This window comes from Lepidochelys kempii, chromosome 2 (genome assembly GCF_965140265.1).
Source record: "Lepidochelys kempii isolate rLepKem1 chromosome 2, rLepKem1.hap2, whole genome shotgun sequence".
NCBI classification, from domain to species: domain Eukaryota; kingdom Metazoa; phylum Chordata; order Testudines; family Cheloniidae; genus Lepidochelys; species Lepidochelys kempii.
Genome location: NC_133257.1, coordinates 233,564,809 through 233,580,607, shown reverse-complemented (window position 1 = coordinate 233,580,607; position 15,799 = coordinate 233,564,809). Strand labels below are relative to the sequence as shown.

At 50.8% G+C, this 15,799-nt stretch overlaps 1 protein-coding gene across 5 annotated transcripts in view; it reads left to right on the top strand.

Moving 5' to 3' along the window:
• The first annotated feature begins 2,528 nt into the window (after positions 1-2,528).
• DNAJC1 (DnaJ heat shock protein family (Hsp40) member C1) overlaps positions 2,529-15,799 on the top strand; it is a 197,837-nt gene continuing 184,566 nt past the window's right edge. The window contains exons 1-2 of one of the 5 annotated variants that reach the window (XM_073334216.1): positions 2,744-2,799; positions 10,220-10,388. In XM_073334216.1, coding sequence (XP_073190317.1) covers positions 10,362-10,388 — 27 coding nt within the window. In that variant the 5' untranslated portion in view covers positions 2,744-2,799; positions 10,220-10,361. Of the gene's footprint in view, positions 2,800-10,219; positions 10,389-15,799 lie in introns of all 5 variants that reach the window. The other 4 variants (XM_073334215.1, XM_073334219.1, XM_073334217.1 and 1 more) reach the window with 4 other exon arrangements.

The following is a 15,799-nucleotide window of genomic DNA, read 5'->3' as shown; positions in this document are numbered from 1 at the left end:
ATGCGTGTATGCATGTGTGCATAAGCACAGAAGACTGAAACAGGGTGCAGGAGGGAGGGAGAATGTAGGGTATGCTCATGTGGGAGGAATGAAATATTGCCAACCAGAAGCATTCTAAAGTGAGATTGGGTTAAAAATAAACGTTGGAGTTCTTTTTATTTGCCTTCTGGTTTTGGAGCCTTTAGGATTCACTTGCTTCACATTTTCAAGATTTTGTAAACAACCCTGAGAGCTAGAAATGTTTGGTATTGTTTTGGGTTTTTTTAAATGAAAGCTGAGATGGCATGAGAATCTCTTGCTTCCAGCAGCTGGACCTTTATAAAAAACCACCACCAAGTGAGAGACTCATGATAAAATCACGAGTTGACAACTAGGAATGTAGGGGGTTGCAAGAAGAAGGCAGAATGTAGGAGATGCAAGAGGCAGGGGATTTGAAGAACTGGAAGGAAGGGGGAACTGGTGCATTCTCCAACTGTTTTGAACTGCTTTGGCAAAACAAAGCATCTGTAAAAATCATTTAACTGGCATGTATGCGCCGATTGTTTTGTGGTACTCCTGAGCTAAAGTACCCACACTGTACAGAGGAACCTGGCCATAAAAGTTAAAATTAAGAAAATGGCTAATTGCTTAATATCTTCAAGTAATTAGAAATATCATATAACATTTTATTTGAGGTTCTTCTTTATTGTTCATGTATGACATATATTTAATGTAAACAAAGAAATTCCCAGGTAAAAATTGTTAAAATGGAGTTAAGATTGAGAGTACATATCAGTAATGTAGAGTAAAATGCTTTACAGGGATGTTGTAATACCAAAACAAAAACTATACACCCAAGGAATTAATAGCTAAATCCAAACATTTAAAGGTAAAAATACTCCAGAACTTCACTCACACAAACTTAACTCCTAGTTGTAACTTGCTGAAATCTTGTGCATAGGCAACATTAAGAAAAAACTGGGAGGGGGGGGGGGGGAGTGGGAAGCAGAAGTTAATGGTAATTTTGCCGCATAATTATTCATAACAAGTCTCTCAGAAAATTTAACTTTGCCCTGTAGTGACACCATGCACTAGTCATATGATTGATATTTTAGTAGTTGTGGTCCCAAATTACATTTACCTGATTTTTTAAAATACGCCTTTCTCCTCTATCTTGGTGTCACGGCAGGGCAGAGTTAAGGGTCTTTGGTTGCATTTCCATATGGAGAAAAGCATTCAATTTGACCAGTTCAAAGCTGGGAGCAAAGAAAGAGGTGGGTGTAACCAGGGGTGGGCAAACTTTTTGGCCCAAGGGCCACATCTGGGTATGGAAATTGTATGGCGGGCCATGAATGCTCATGAAATTGGGGGGTTGGGGGGCAGGAGGGGATGAGGGCTCCACCTGGGGTGCGGGCTCTGTGGTGGGGCCAGAAATGAGGAGTTGAGGGTGCGGGAGGGGGCTCCAGGCTAGGGCAGGGGGTTGGGGTGTGGGGAACAGTGAGGGCTCCAGGTGTGGGCTCTGGGATGGGGCTGGGGATGAGGGGTTGGGGGTGCAGGAGGGTGCTCTGGGCTGGGACCGAGGGGTTCAGAGGGCAGGAGTGGAATCAGGGCTGGGACAGGGGGTTGGGGCACGGGAAGGAGTCTGGAGTGCAGGCTTCAGGTGGCGCTTACCTCAGGTAGCTCCTAGAAGCAGCAGCATGTCCCCTTCTCCGGCTCTCAAGCTGAGGTATGGCCAGCTGGATCTGCATGCTGCCCCGTCCTCAGACACCAACCCTGCAGCTCCCATTGACTGCAGCTCCCGGCCAATGGGAGCTGCGGGGGTGGCACTTGAGGCGGGGGCAGTGCGTGGAGCCCTCTCACTGCTCCTACATGCAAGAGCTGGAGGGAGAACGTGCTGCTGCTTCTGAGAGCCGCACAGAGAAGGGACAAGCCCTGGACCCCGCTCCCCAGTGGGAACTTGAGGGCTGCATTAAAACATCTGGAGGGCCGGAGGCGGGCCCCGGGCCTGCAGTTTGCCCACCCCCGGTGCAGCCTCCGGAGGGAAGAAGTCTCAGGATGTGAGGGGGCGGCGGGGGGTGATGAGGTATACTAGCTGGGCCCGGCTCACTTTTAAAAATGAGATCGCCCTAGCTGTGCGAGAAGAGGCAGGGCCCGGCGCCCTGGCTGGCAGTGGGCAAGAGAGCGGAAAAGAGGAGGCAGGAACTGAACCGAGGGCTGTGCTGGAGGAGGCGGAGATGCGCCGCCGCCGCCAGTCGGGCCCCCGCTCACTGAAGCAGCGTCAACCGCCGCTGTCGCGCAGGGCTCGGGGGACCCGGGACCGCTCAGAGGGGTCCTGCTGGGGTGCGAGTAGGAGGCAGCCCCCCCCCGGCGTGGGAGGTGGCAGCCACGCTAGAGCCTCTTCCCCGCTCTGGAAGCTCCGTCTACCCCAGGCTTCCAGTCACTGTCTCCCGCGGTTGCTGGGAGAGGTGAGGTCACAGCCGCCAGCGGCGGTGATTGGCCGGGCTGCAAGCCACGCCCCTTCCCCGTGGGAGTCGCAGCGGGAGGAGCCGAGCCTGCCTCCTCCCCGCTTCACTCAGTGCGGAGCCGCCGCTGGGGCGTGTGTCGCCTGGGCAGGGGCCACGTCCGCGTCTTGCCGCCGGCTGCCAGGCAGGGGCCATGGGCCGCCCGAGCCCTGCGCCGCGGCTCCGCGCGCTGTGGCTGCTCCTCGCGCTGCTGCTGCTGCCGCCGCTCGCCCGCGCCTGGGACAGCGGCGACCTGGAGCTTTTCGACCTGGTGGAGGAGGTGCCGCAAAACTTCTACGGCTTCCTGGGGCTGCCGCAGGTGAGCGACTGGCCAGGCAGCCGGCTGCCCCCTGCGCCCGTGGGGCTGTCCCTGCCCCCCCCCTCCTCCCCGGGGTCCTCGCCCCCCCCAGCTGTGCTGTCCCTGCCCCCCCCTCCTCCTCCCCGGGGTCCTCGCCCCCCCAGCTGTGCTGTCCCTGCCCCCCCTCCTCCTCCCCGGGGTCCTCGCCCCCCCAGCTGTGCTGTCCCTGCCCCCCCCTCCTCCTCCCCGGGGTCCTCGCCCCCCAGCTGTGCTGTCCCTGCCCCCCCCCTCCTCCTCCCCGGGGTCCTCGCCCCCCCAGCTGTGCTGTCCCTGCCCCCCCCTCCTCCTCCCCGGGGTCCTCGCCCCCCAGCTGTGCTGTCCCTGCCCCCCCCCCTCCTCCTCCCCGGGGTCCTCGCCCCCCCCAGCTGTGCTGTCCCTGCCCCCCCCCTCCTCCTCCCCGGGGTCCTCGCCCCCCCAGCTGTGCTGTCCCTGCCCCCCCCTCCTCCTCCCCGGGGTCCTCGCCCCCCCAGCTGTGCTGTCCCTGCCCCCCCCCTCCTCCTCCCCGGGGTCCTCGCCCCCCCAGCTGTGCTGTCCCTGCCCCCCCCTCCTCCTCCCCGGGGTCCTCGCCCCCCCAGCTGTGCTGTCCCTGCCCCCCCTCCTCCTCCCCGGGGTCCTCGCCCCCCCAGCTGTGCTGTCCCTGCCCCCCCCTCCTCCTCCCCGGGGTCCTCGCCCCCCCAGCTGTGCTGTCCCTGCCCCCCCCCCTCCTCCTCCCCGGGGTCCTCGCCCCCCCAGCTGTGCTGTCCCTGCCCCCCCCCTCCTCCTCCCCGGGGTCCTCGCCCCCCCAGCTGTGCTGTCCCTGCCCCCCCCCCTCCTCCTCCCCGGGGTCCTCGCCCCCCCAGCTGTGCTGTCCCTGCCCCCCCCCTCCTCCTCCCCGGGGTCCTCGCCCCCCCAGCTGTGCTGTCCCCTGCCCCCCCCCTCCTCCTCCCCGGGGTCCTCGCCCCCCCAGCTGTGCTGTCCCTGCCCCCCCCCCCTCCTCCCCGGGGTCCTCGCCCCCCCAGCTGTGCTGTCCCTGCCCCCCCCCTCCTCCTCCCCGGGGTCCTCGCCCCCCCAGCTGTGCTGTCCCTGCCCCCCCCCCTCCTCCTCCCCGGGGTCCTCGCCCCCCCAGCTGTGCTGTCCCTGCCCCCCCCCCTCCTCCTCCCCGGGGTCCCTCGCCCCCCCAGCTGTGCTGTCCCTGCCCCCCCCCTCCTCCTCCCCGGGGTCCTCGCCCCCCCAGCTGTGCTGTCCCTGCCCCCCCCTCCTCCTCCCCGGGGTCCTCGCCCCCCCAGCTGTGCTGTCCCTGCCCCCCCCCTCCTCCTCCCCGGGGTCCTCGCCCCCCCAGCTGTGCTGTCCCTGCCCCCCCCCTCCTCCTCCCCGGGGTCCTCGCCCCCCCCAGCTGTGCTGTCCCTGCCCCCCCCTCCTCCTCCCCGGGGTCCTTGCCCCCCCAGCTGTGCTGTCCCTGACTTACATGTATCCTGGCTATGTTCTCTCTCTCTCTCTTCCCCCCCCCGCCCTACTGTGCTGTTCCTGCCCCATGCACAACCTAGCCATGCTCCCCCACAAGCTCCTTCACACTCTCCTCCCCATCCTGGCCCTGGCTCTCCTTCCCCTAGCTTCTTCACTCTTTCCACCCAACCCACCACCCCCTATCAACACCTTCATTTTCTCCTTTCACATCTTGAGCATAGCTACTGCCCCTCTCAGCTCCTTCACCTCCTCCCTGCACACATGTGCCCCCGGCCTGGTTCCCGCACCCCCAGCTTGTTCATCCCCCCTCCAGACATGTAGTCCCCAGTCATGGCTCTTGCTCCCCATCCTCCTCACATACCTTGAGCATATTTCCTGTCCCCCGTCTCCACTGGCTCTTTCCTCCTCTTCCCCAGATACATCCGGGACATAACTCTTCTCTCCCAGCCCCTTCACCCCGTCTTTCTCTCAAACACAACCATGGACATGGCTCCTCACCCCCTAACCAGCTCCTGTACACCTCTCTCCCCACACATGTGTATGTCCTGGGCATGCTCTCAGGTTCTTACTGACCAGCTTCTTCACGGCCCAACTTTTCATGTAGTGGACATGGCTGCAGCCCCCCAGCTCTTTAAGCCTCCTGCCACAAATACCCTGGGTCCCCTGTTCTTTCAGCTCCTCTACACCCACACTGGCTCTCCTGGGTGTTCCCTCTTCCCACATGCAGTCAAAGCATGACTCCTTCACCCTTCCGACCTCCACATTGTGGGTGGCATGGCTACTGCTCTCTCCCACTTTTACTCCTTGCCACCCTCTTGCACATCATGGCCGTGCTCCTGGTCTCCTTGTTTCCTTCTCTCCATCTCCTCGCTCCGCTCTCCGTGCACACATCCTGGCTATGACTTCTGGTCACTCCAAGCGCCTTCATTACATCCCCGCTGTGCGCACACCCAGAATGTAATTGCTGCTCCCCCTCCTTTTTCTCCATACACCCTGCAAATGGCTTCTGCCCTCCACCCCTTAACCTTGTGTCCTCTCCTGCATATCTTTGCATAAAGGCTGGCCACCCAGTTTCTTCACCCTTTGCTTCCCTCCCCCCCACCTGCATTTTGCAGCTCATGGAGTAGGGCTGCTGGTCTTTCTGTTCCCTAAGGTCTTTTGCATCATATACTAGACCTTCCCCCAGCCATAGCTTCTGGACCCCTTCGCTCTTCACCTTGTGCACCTCCATCCTCCTCTCTGTGCACCCTGGGCATTGTTCCTGGTCTCCCCTCAGCTCCTTCGTCCCTGTCTCCCAGCCATGGATTCTGATGTCTGCCCAGCGCCTCCACTTCATGTTAATATTGCACTGCAGCTTGGGCATGGCTCTTGATCTCCTATCCCAACCACTTTCACCCCATACTTCCCAGTCACTCTAGGTCTAGCTTCTGGTCTCCCCCCAACTCAGCACCTTCACCTCATGTTCACTCCCTTACCATCTGCATCCCTGGACATTTGCCAAGTCTTCTAAATCTCATGTCTTCTCCTGCCCCCTCTGCCCCGGGGGCCCCTATGTCCTGGTTGTCTCTTCTCCCCTGTTCCCAAATCTTATGCCCCTTGCTCCCTGGGTACCACTTTCTGCCCCCTAGCATCAGACCATGTCCCTCCCCCTACCCAATCCAGAAGCTCCATCTGTTTTGTTCTGCGTCACCCTGTGCTACTTCCCACTGGGCACCTTGTCCTTTGTTCCCTATTTCCCTTTCTTTCACCTATCTGTTTTGGTGACTAGTCTCTGCTGTTGGTACAGATCTTCTGGTGATTTCATAGAAGTTCTTAGCAGGAGGAATGATCTTCCAGTTAAGGCACTGGCTTAGATGTCCAGAGATCTGCCATGGGTAAATCATTTTTTCACACAGGCTCTTCTGGTATCATCTTTTACGTGTGTGGGGAGAATAATTCAAATGTAAGGTGCATTTGGGACACTTTGGTCAGGCAAGTGGAAATACTGTGCAGCCTATATGAGGTGGAGAAGAACTACATGCCATGTGTAAAGATGCTCTTTTGGGAGGGAAGGGTAATGGTGGTATGGGGAGAATAGCAGCTGCAATTGTAACTGGTAGCTTGCTGGACCCTAAGGCTGTCACTCGTTTTGTCTCGCTTCCTGGGCTAATTAAACACACAATCCAAGGGTCTAGTACCGGGAAATGAAAGTATTATCCAACACCATACTACATAGCAGATCTACTGTTCAATTTTCACAGTCACTGTTAGGGAGGGAGGTGCTGTCTTTGAGGAATGAATTTTAAGCCAGAACTTAAAGTTGATCCCTATGGGGATGGGGACCTTTGTTTTCATTTCAATTAAACATTTAAAGTCTTGCAGTTTAGCATAATATCCTCCCATTCTTATTGTGTCAGCTGAAGACTCAGATCTGCAAGGAGTTCAATGAGATGCAACTTATTTACTTTAACCAGTAAAAATTAAACTAGTTCTCATTACTGTTTCAAGTATTACAGGATGTTAAAATGTCTGCCTAGAAAATCTTGAGTTACTTATGAAAGTACTGATTGCAGTGTAGGTTGCTGTGTAGGCATCTAAAAGTAACTAAAATATACATGTAATGTATTCTTCTCAGCCAATTCATACCCACAGGTAAAGATGACCATAGTGCATCTCAAAACTGGGCAAGCAAACCTTATATTGAGGAGCCTGTGCTGAAACACTGTTAACTGCTGTAGCTAATAACCTCAAAATGTCTATTTCTGCAGCCCACTGACTCCCTCAATTTTTGATGTCTGGGCTGCTCTTTACATTTTGCAGCTCATGGAGTCAGATCAACTGTTCAGAGCTGCTGCTCTGGCCATTTCCCCTCTACTTCCGCTCATGGGCCTCTGAGATTTTAGTGCTCTTGCCTTCTCATCTGCCTGAGGGGTTGTTTGGGTCAAAATCTGAGGCAGTGGTGAGCAGTGATTTCCCCCTCAGCTTCCTGGGCCAGTTTTTCAACTGGATGTTTGAATCCTTTGGAGCCTCTGCTACAGGGCCTCCCTGCTTGTTCCTCTGCACCTTCCAAGTATGGCAGAGCAGCCTAAAACACATTGAATGAAAGCCAAATGGTGCTCGATTTGTGAGATTATCCTACCAGACTGGGCAGACAGTGAGTTGTGCCCAGCCTGCATCCAGCCTTCTGTCCCTGACTCTTGTTAAGTCCCAGGGCTATGAGTCAGACAGGCATGTGGGATCCCTGGCCCCCTAGAGCAACTGACTCCTGGGGAAACTGGGGAAAATGTGCAGAGTAGGAAGGGGCTCCAGGGATGAAGAGGACCCTAGTCAACTGACTCATAGTAAGTCTCAAGGGGCCTCTAGAGAATAGAAAAGGCCATACTTGTGGGATCACAAATTCCCCCCCTCCCCCATCCTAAAATTGGTCCTGAGCATCCTGGGAAAAGAAGCAAGGACTCATAAGCACCCTCCCCTCCTTCCTAGTTTGGCCATTTCCTCAAGGAAATGAAACCCAGAAGAGGGGAACTCAAAGACGTCATGCAAGAGGACATCAGGTACTCAGCAAGGCTAGTCACAAAAAAACCTCACCAAAGCCACAACTGAGCTCATACACTCTCTAAATGAACTAAAAAAGCACAAAAAAACCCAGAAAAACAAAGCCGAAAAAGGTGGAAAGAAAAGCTTAAAAGGTCTAGGAGATCTGTGTCCTCTGATTCTCCTTCCTTCACAGAGGATGATGAATTGTTTGGCCCTAACTCTGATCGGAACCAGGGAAATACTAAAAATCCCTTCCCCGGAAATTCAAGGCCATTTGTAACAACATTGTATCCGCAATTCAGATTCAGTCTGAACAGAATCCCGAGAGTAAGCCTCTGAGGAAGTTTCTGCCCTTGAAATCCTACCCTGAGACTGAGATTCACCTATGCTCCTCCTTTGAGGAAATAATCAGGGATGAATGGGAGAAGCCAGACAAGGGCAAGCACATTAACAGAAATGCTCTATAGCATCCAGGAACCAAAAATCCCAGTTACTGAAATACTGAAGGTTGATGCTGCTTAGTGTCCTGGCAAAAGGTATGGTTATCCCCCTCAGAAGGGAAGTTCTATCCTAAGGATGCCATAGCTCAGAAAAATGGAGGCCACAGTCTCCCATAGGTGAACCTAGTAACTACTTGCTTTGTGAAGGCATGTTTCTCCTGGCTGGAAGATCTCAGAGCTCTCAAGGATAGAGATCACTCTGACTTCGGCTCTATTTTAAAGAAAGTTTCCCTGGCAACAGTGTAAAATAAGATTCTCAGCCAAAGCTATGGTCTCCAGCTCAGTCACCAGATACCACCTATGGCTCCATGCCCAGAAGGTGGATAGCCACTTGAAGCGGGTGCTGTGCTCCGCCAAATTTACAAGAACGCTGCTTTTTGGAGAGAAGCTAGACAAGGTAATGATGGACAATGCAGCAAAATCTAAACATTCTCAAAAGCATGGTGTGGTGTCAGGAGGGAGAGTACAGACCGGCCTTCATCCTCACAGAAATACAAACCAAGAGACAGCAGGTGCTTGGGAGGAAAGCCTTGAGGGAACCCTATAGTTCCCAAATCTCTTTTTGTCAAAAACTGCATAGCAGAACTGAAGCTGGGGCAGAATTTTCTATTTTCTGGTTGCATCTAATAGACTAGCTATTGAAAAGGAAGTGCTAATGTCGGTGGGCCTTTCCTCCAGAGTCATCAGGACACTGCTTTCTTCTAGAAAAGTATCAAGTTTGAAAGCATACTCCTCTCTGGACCAGGTTCTGCAGCTAGTGCCAAATCCTAGAAATCCAGGAATTCCAGTTGTCTTGGATTTTCTCCAAGAAGGGTTTTGACAAAGGTTTCTAATCCAGCAGCATTGCCAATCAAGTGTCTGCCCTTAATAGCAAGATGTTCTCAAGCTCCGCAGGTTAGCTGGCAGAGAACCCCCAGGTAGCCAGATTCCTTAGGGCAGTCTAGTTAGCAAAGTCAGTAATCAGACTTCTTTCCCAAATGGGACCTGACAAACCATCTCTTTGAATCATTGATGTCAGCATCTGCATTTGTCCATCAAGGCTTGCTTCCTGCTAGACATCGCATCCACCAGGCAAGTGTTGGTACTGGTGGTCCTTTCTATGCAGGAGACTTACTGCATGAATCACTTATTCCTAAGGTGAATTTTTTCCTCCCATACATCCTGAGAGGTGATTCAAGGCCACAGGATTGAGGAAAGATGGCACACCTTAGATGTTGAAGGCTCCTAAAATTCAACCTCAAACATACATTGTCTTTGAGGAGATTGGGTGCCCTGTCTTGAATTTTTACACCTACAATGCCAAGGAGTCAGAGCATCCAAGTCCTCTATTGCTAGGTGGATTAGACTATGGATTGTGAAAGTGTATAAGGCATTGGAGGTTCTGGCTCCAGATGGAGTCAGGGCACACTCCACACGATTCCTGGAGAGTTCATGGGCAGAAAGAGCTAATACATCCACAGCAGAAATTTGTAAGATGGTCACCTGGTCAACTGCTACCACCTTGATCTAACACTATAGGGTGGATTTCCTGTCCTCGGCAGAGACATCTTTTGGCAGGGAGGTAATGTAGGCAGTGGTCCAGAAATGACTTTGCCTTTTGAGCAAACGTTATAAATGGGAAAGGATGCTGTTTTTCCCCCTCTTCATGACCTTATTCTTTGCCCTCCTACATCTGTTAACTGCTTGCTCCTTCTCGGATGTCAAGAATTGTGGGAGACGATAGGCTGCAGAATGGAAAATTTCTTACCAATAACTTCCTTTCTGCCAGCATAGTCTCCCAGAATTCTGCCCACCCTAAATGGCTCAAGAACCAGAAGGTCAGATACTGAGTAGGATCTTTATCATGAGACTCTCTCTCCCCCCCCCCCCATTGTACATAGTTGGTCAGTTACCTTTTAAGAATTTTACTATTACTGTTATAGAAACTTTTAAGCTTTGAAGTAACTCATTTGGCTATGAGCGGGAGTAGAGGGGTGCATGTCCAGAGTGGTGGCACCAAATATTCATCCGCCTTCATGAGCTGCAAACTGAGCAAAGAAGCCCAGACTTCAAGAATTGTGGGAGATGCTACTAGCAGAAAGGAAATTATTGGTAAGAAATTTTCCATTCTTGTGTCAGCTGAGTCCTGTATTGTAAGTTCCATAATCTAAATACAAATTTAAAATATAAGTTAGAAAAGTGAAGCTTTTCAACTAACAGACACTATCCTCAAGAGTCTCACTCTTCAGCATAAAGAAAAGGAGTACTTGTGGCACCTTAGAGACTAACCAATTTATTTGAGCATGAGCTTTCGTGAGCTACAGCTCACTTCATCGGATGCATACTGTGGAAACTGCAGAAGACATTATATACACAGAGACCATGAAACAATACCTCCTCCCACCCCACTCTCCTGCTGGTAATAGCTTATCTAAAGTGATCATCAAGTTGAGCCATTTCCAGCACAAATCCAGATTTTCTCACCCTCCGCCCGCCCCCTCCCCCCACACAAACTCACTCTCCTGCTGGTAATAGCCCATCCAAAGTGACCACTCTCTTTAAAATGTGTATGATAATCAAGGTGGACCATTTCCAGCACAAATCCAGGTTTTCTCACCCTCCCCCCATCCCCCTCCAAAAACCACACACACAAACTCACTCTCCTGCTGGTAATAGCCCATCCAAAGTGACCACTCTCCTTACAATGTGCATGATAATCAAGGTGGGCCATTTCCAGCATAAATCCAAGTTTAACCAGAACGTCGGGGGGGGGGGGGGGAGAGCGGTAGAAAAAAACAAGGGGAAATAGGCTACCTTGCATAATGACTTAGCCGCTCCCAGTCTCTATTTAAGCCTAAATTAATAGTATCCAATTTGCAAATGAATTCCAATTCAGCAGTTTCTCGCTGGAGTCTGGATTTGAAGTTTTTTTGTTGTAAGATAGCGACCTTCATGTCTGTGATTGCGTGACCAGAGAGATTGAAGTGTTCTCCGACTGGTTTATGAATGTTATAATTCTTGACATCTGATTTGTGTCCATTTATTCTTTTACGTAGAGACTGTCCAGTTTGACCAATGTACATGGCAGAGGGGCATTGCTGGCACATGATGGCATATATCACATTGGTGGATGTGCAGGTGAACGAGCCTCTGATAGTGTGGCTGATGTTATTAGGCCCTTTGATGGTGTCCCCTGAATAGATATGTGGGCACAGTTGGCAACGGGCTTTGTTGCAAGGATAGGTTCCTGGGTTAGTGGTTCTGTTGTGTGGTATGTGGTTGTTTGGTGAGTATTTGCTTCAGGTTGGGGGGCTGTCTGTCGGCAAGGACTGGCCTGTCTCCCAAGATTTGTGAGAGTGTTGGGTCATCCTTCAGGATAGGTTGTAGATCCTTAATAATGCGTTGGAAGGGTTTTAGTTGGGGGCTGAAGGTGACTGCTAGTGGCGTTCTGTTATTTTCTTTGTTAGGCCTGTCCTGTAGTAGGTGACTTCTGGGAATTCTTCGGGCTCTATCAATCTGTTTCTTCACTTCCGCAGGTGGGTATTGTAGTTGTAAGAATGCTTGATAGAGATCTTGTAGGTGTTTGCCTCTGTCTGAGGGGTTGGAGCAAATGCAGTTGTATCGCAGAGCTTGGCTGTAGACGATGGATCGTGTGGTGTGGTCAGGGTGAAAGCTGGAGGCATGTAGGTAGGAATAGCGGTCAGTAGGTTTCCGATATAGGGTGGTGTTTATGTGACCATTGTTTATTAGCACTGTAGTGTCCAAGAAGTGGATCTCTTGTGTGGACTGGACCAGGCTGAGGTTGATGGTGGGATGGAAATTGTTGAAATCATGGTGGAATTCCTCAAGGGCTTCTTTTCCATGGGCCCAGATGATGAAGATGTTATCAATATAGCGCAAGTAGAGTAGGGGCGTTGGGGGACGAGAGCTGAGGAAGTGTTGTTCTAAGTCAGCCATAAAAATGTTGGCATACTGTGGGGCCATGCGGGTACCCATAGCAGTGCCGCTGATCTGAAGGTATACATTGTCCCCAAATGTAAAATAGTTATGGGTAAAGACAAAGTCACAAAGTTCAGCCACCAGGTTAGCCATGACATTATCGGGGATAGTGTTCTTGATGGCTTGTAGTCCATCTTTGTGTGGAATGTTGGTGTAGAGGGCTTCTACATCCATAGTGGCCAAGATGGTGTTATCAGGAAGATCACCGATGGATTGTAGTTTCCTCAGGAAGTCAGTGGTGTCTCAAAGGTAGCTGGGAGTGCTGGTAGCGTAGGGCCTGCTCAAATAAATTGGTTAGTCTCTAAGGTGCCACAAGTACTCCTTTTCTTTTTGCGAATACAGACGAACACGGCTGTTACTCTGAAACTCTTCAGCATGAGACTTAATATTCCCATAGCTCTTAAAAGATTTTGATCTCAGAGGGCAATGGTATGCGTGAACCAGGCCCCATTCTGGCCACTGCACACCACCTATTGTCAGATATATATGAAAACCTCCAAATCTTCTGGTCAGTTCCTCCTTGAATTTGATTGGTGAAGGAGCGCTCTATTCACTGTGCTTCTACATTGCTCCAGGTTTTCTGCCAACTGTGTCCTGGAAATCTAGTAGTTTCCACCATCCAGTCAGTTGCCTAAATTGGAATGCTTTTGGCTCAAGAGCTATGCCATGCTTTTGTAATACATTGGTGTCTGTGCTGGCACCAACTTTTTTCTTGGTGCGTGGTGCATGCCCTGCATTTGGCACTTGCCTTGAATGCACCAAAGGAGGGTCACAGCAGCATGTGGCAATCTTTGCTTTTGACGCCCAGGAATACTTTTTTCTTTTTTTCTTCTTTTTTTTTTTTTTTGGTACGCTGGTATCTAAATGCATCATTTTTAACAGATCTTGGGCCATCAAACTCTTCCATTTTCTTGGCCCCTGGGGGTCCTTTGTTGTTCCTCTTAGTGCTAGTGTTTGGTGCTTTTTCAAGTGCCCCACCACCTAGTTTCTCTTCTTCCAGGTACATCTTTGAGGGAGGAAGACTGCTACACAAATACAGTTTGAAGTTACCAAGCAGTACTTATGTGAGACAGACAACCATATATGTTGACCATAATGTACAGGGGGTGCCAGACTTCCCTGTATGTGTCATCTTCTGCACTGAAGATTCAAGGGAAGCATCTCCAAGACCACCTTCAGGCACCCTAGACTAGGGAGATTGCTATAAACTAGGTATGAGGACTGCCCAGAATGCTTTGATGGGTGAACTCTGGGACCTGGAGTTGGCGCAGACAACTGAATGCAGGGACTACGTGCTAGCATTGCCTGTGTGTATTTAGAGCCCATATCTCTTCTCTTCCCCCTCCCCTTTGCTGAGCTCAGCTAAGCAGTTTCCCTATCAAAGTCTCTAGGCATTGGCTCCTCGTTACAGTTGAGGTTCCACACCTGAAGTCAGTGTTGAGCTCCACTGAAGACAGATGCAAAAGGTGTCAGCAGCTTACTCGCTGTGTCCCTAACACAACCTCTGACTCATAGTGCTACACTGAAGCCTCTGGATTTTCTGTTGTAAGTGGAGAGGGAAATAGTAATTCCAGTTACCAGTATATATTCAGTGACCTCATAGGTTCACTTCTGGTCCTCTGCATGACTGTCAGAAGTGCTACAGTATTGGCTTTTAGGCTCTCTTTTTGTCCGGCATTGGTAGGGTATGATCTCAGAGTAAAATCTTTGTCACTGTTTTCTGAAGCTGACACTCCAGGTGACTGCATTGCCTAAATAATTGCAGCTGATTGGGGTGGAGGTCACAGTGGAAAGGGCTGGTTTTTTAACTTGGGGATTTTTAAGAGCAGGTTGGACAAACACCTGTTAGGGATGGTCTAGTTAATACTTAGTCCTGCCTTGAGTGCAGGGGACTGGACTAGATGACCTCTCGAGGTTCCTTCCAGTTCTATGATTCTATGAAAATGGCAGTCTTCCCTTTACTGCTTTAATGATTCCATTCCTCCAGTGGCTGGTAGGGGAACCTGGGCCTGCTGTCTACTCTGTGTTCCAGTCCAGGGACCCTATCTCTCGAAACAGTGACCTACTTACTCCCAGACAATGTTGCTCTTCGCTTGGATTCCTTCCTACCTTGTAAGCCCCCTGGTTTGCCAGCCCAAGTACCCTCCTGTCAGGGAGTGACTGCAGACTATTACCTGCCTCCTTCTGTTGCTAGCTTCCTGGCTTATATAGGCCCCATCTGTTTCTGCTCAGCTGAGCCTGCTTCCAGTCAATCCCAGCTCCCTGACTCCTCCTCCAGGTGCGGCCTGTGTAGTTAATTGGCCTCATTTACCCTCTCGGCCAGTGTGGCATACACCCCTTCACAGAGGGCTTTCCTTAATATCGGCTTCTGGCTAGCAGATGTGCTATAAATTTAAAACTCCTCTCCAGTGGTTACTGGAAGGGTCAAGGAGTTTTCTTATCCATGTGGCTGTTGAATAGTAAAAATTATCTGTACTTTAATTCCAATTTCTGCCTTCTGCTATTCAGAAACCAAGTATTCAAAGGATGAGTGCCAATATCTGATTCTGTCCTTAATACATATGGACTGTCACTGAACATGAACTGATAAATATGTCCAGTCTTTCTGTTGATACTAGTTGGCTTTTGAGACAAAGGCCTGTTGTGCAAAAACTGTGGAATCAAAATCTTGGAATGGGTTGTGGGGTGGCTATATGAATGACCAACTTGGAATTGACCCCATAGGCTCTGTTACGTGTTCTAGTTATTATTCTAGCTGCAGTAAAAATAAATGTTGGTTTAGATACCTACTGCTGTAGGTAAGAGGCAACATAGAACTAGGAACCTTCACACAGCAATTGCAATAAAATTCCAGACTCTGCCATTATAAGTCTAACTTGGCTAGCTGTGAGGACAGGCCCCACAGCCACAAATGTAGCCTTATACATGTTACGGAGGCATGTAGTCAATGTGCATCATCAGCATATTCACACGGGCATTCTGTAATGGAAGCGTTCGCTTATGAAAGCGTGTCCTAAACAAAGCTTCAGGTCACTGAAATGACTAACCTCCTAGATGGTTTGGAGGAAATTTCATTTCAAATATTTCCTGACCTTTAGGGAGTTGCTGTTTTCTAGGAATTTTGATCTAGTAGACAGAGGGGAGACAAACCTCTTGCTTGAGAGAAGAAACTATTTCGTTGCTGGGTCCCCCATATAGTGGCTGGTCAGTAGTTGGAAGTGAACCCCAGAATGCAAGAAATGCATATCTACTCAAGGGGAAAAAAAGGAGAGCAGTCATTTCAATTTACGCTGTACTAGTAAAGAAATTGTGTGCTTATCAAGTGAACCTGAGGATTGTGCTTTTTACCAATGGAGCCATTTCTTGTATTGGAAACAGGTGAAACAAAAGCATATGGGGCATATGGAAATGGGAGCCTTGGCAGACATACTGCGGAGATGTTACAGTCTTAGAGGTGTGAGCTACCCTGTTCACTTCAGTGTTATTGAAGCATGTAATAAAGGAGAGGAAATATTATAAAGATC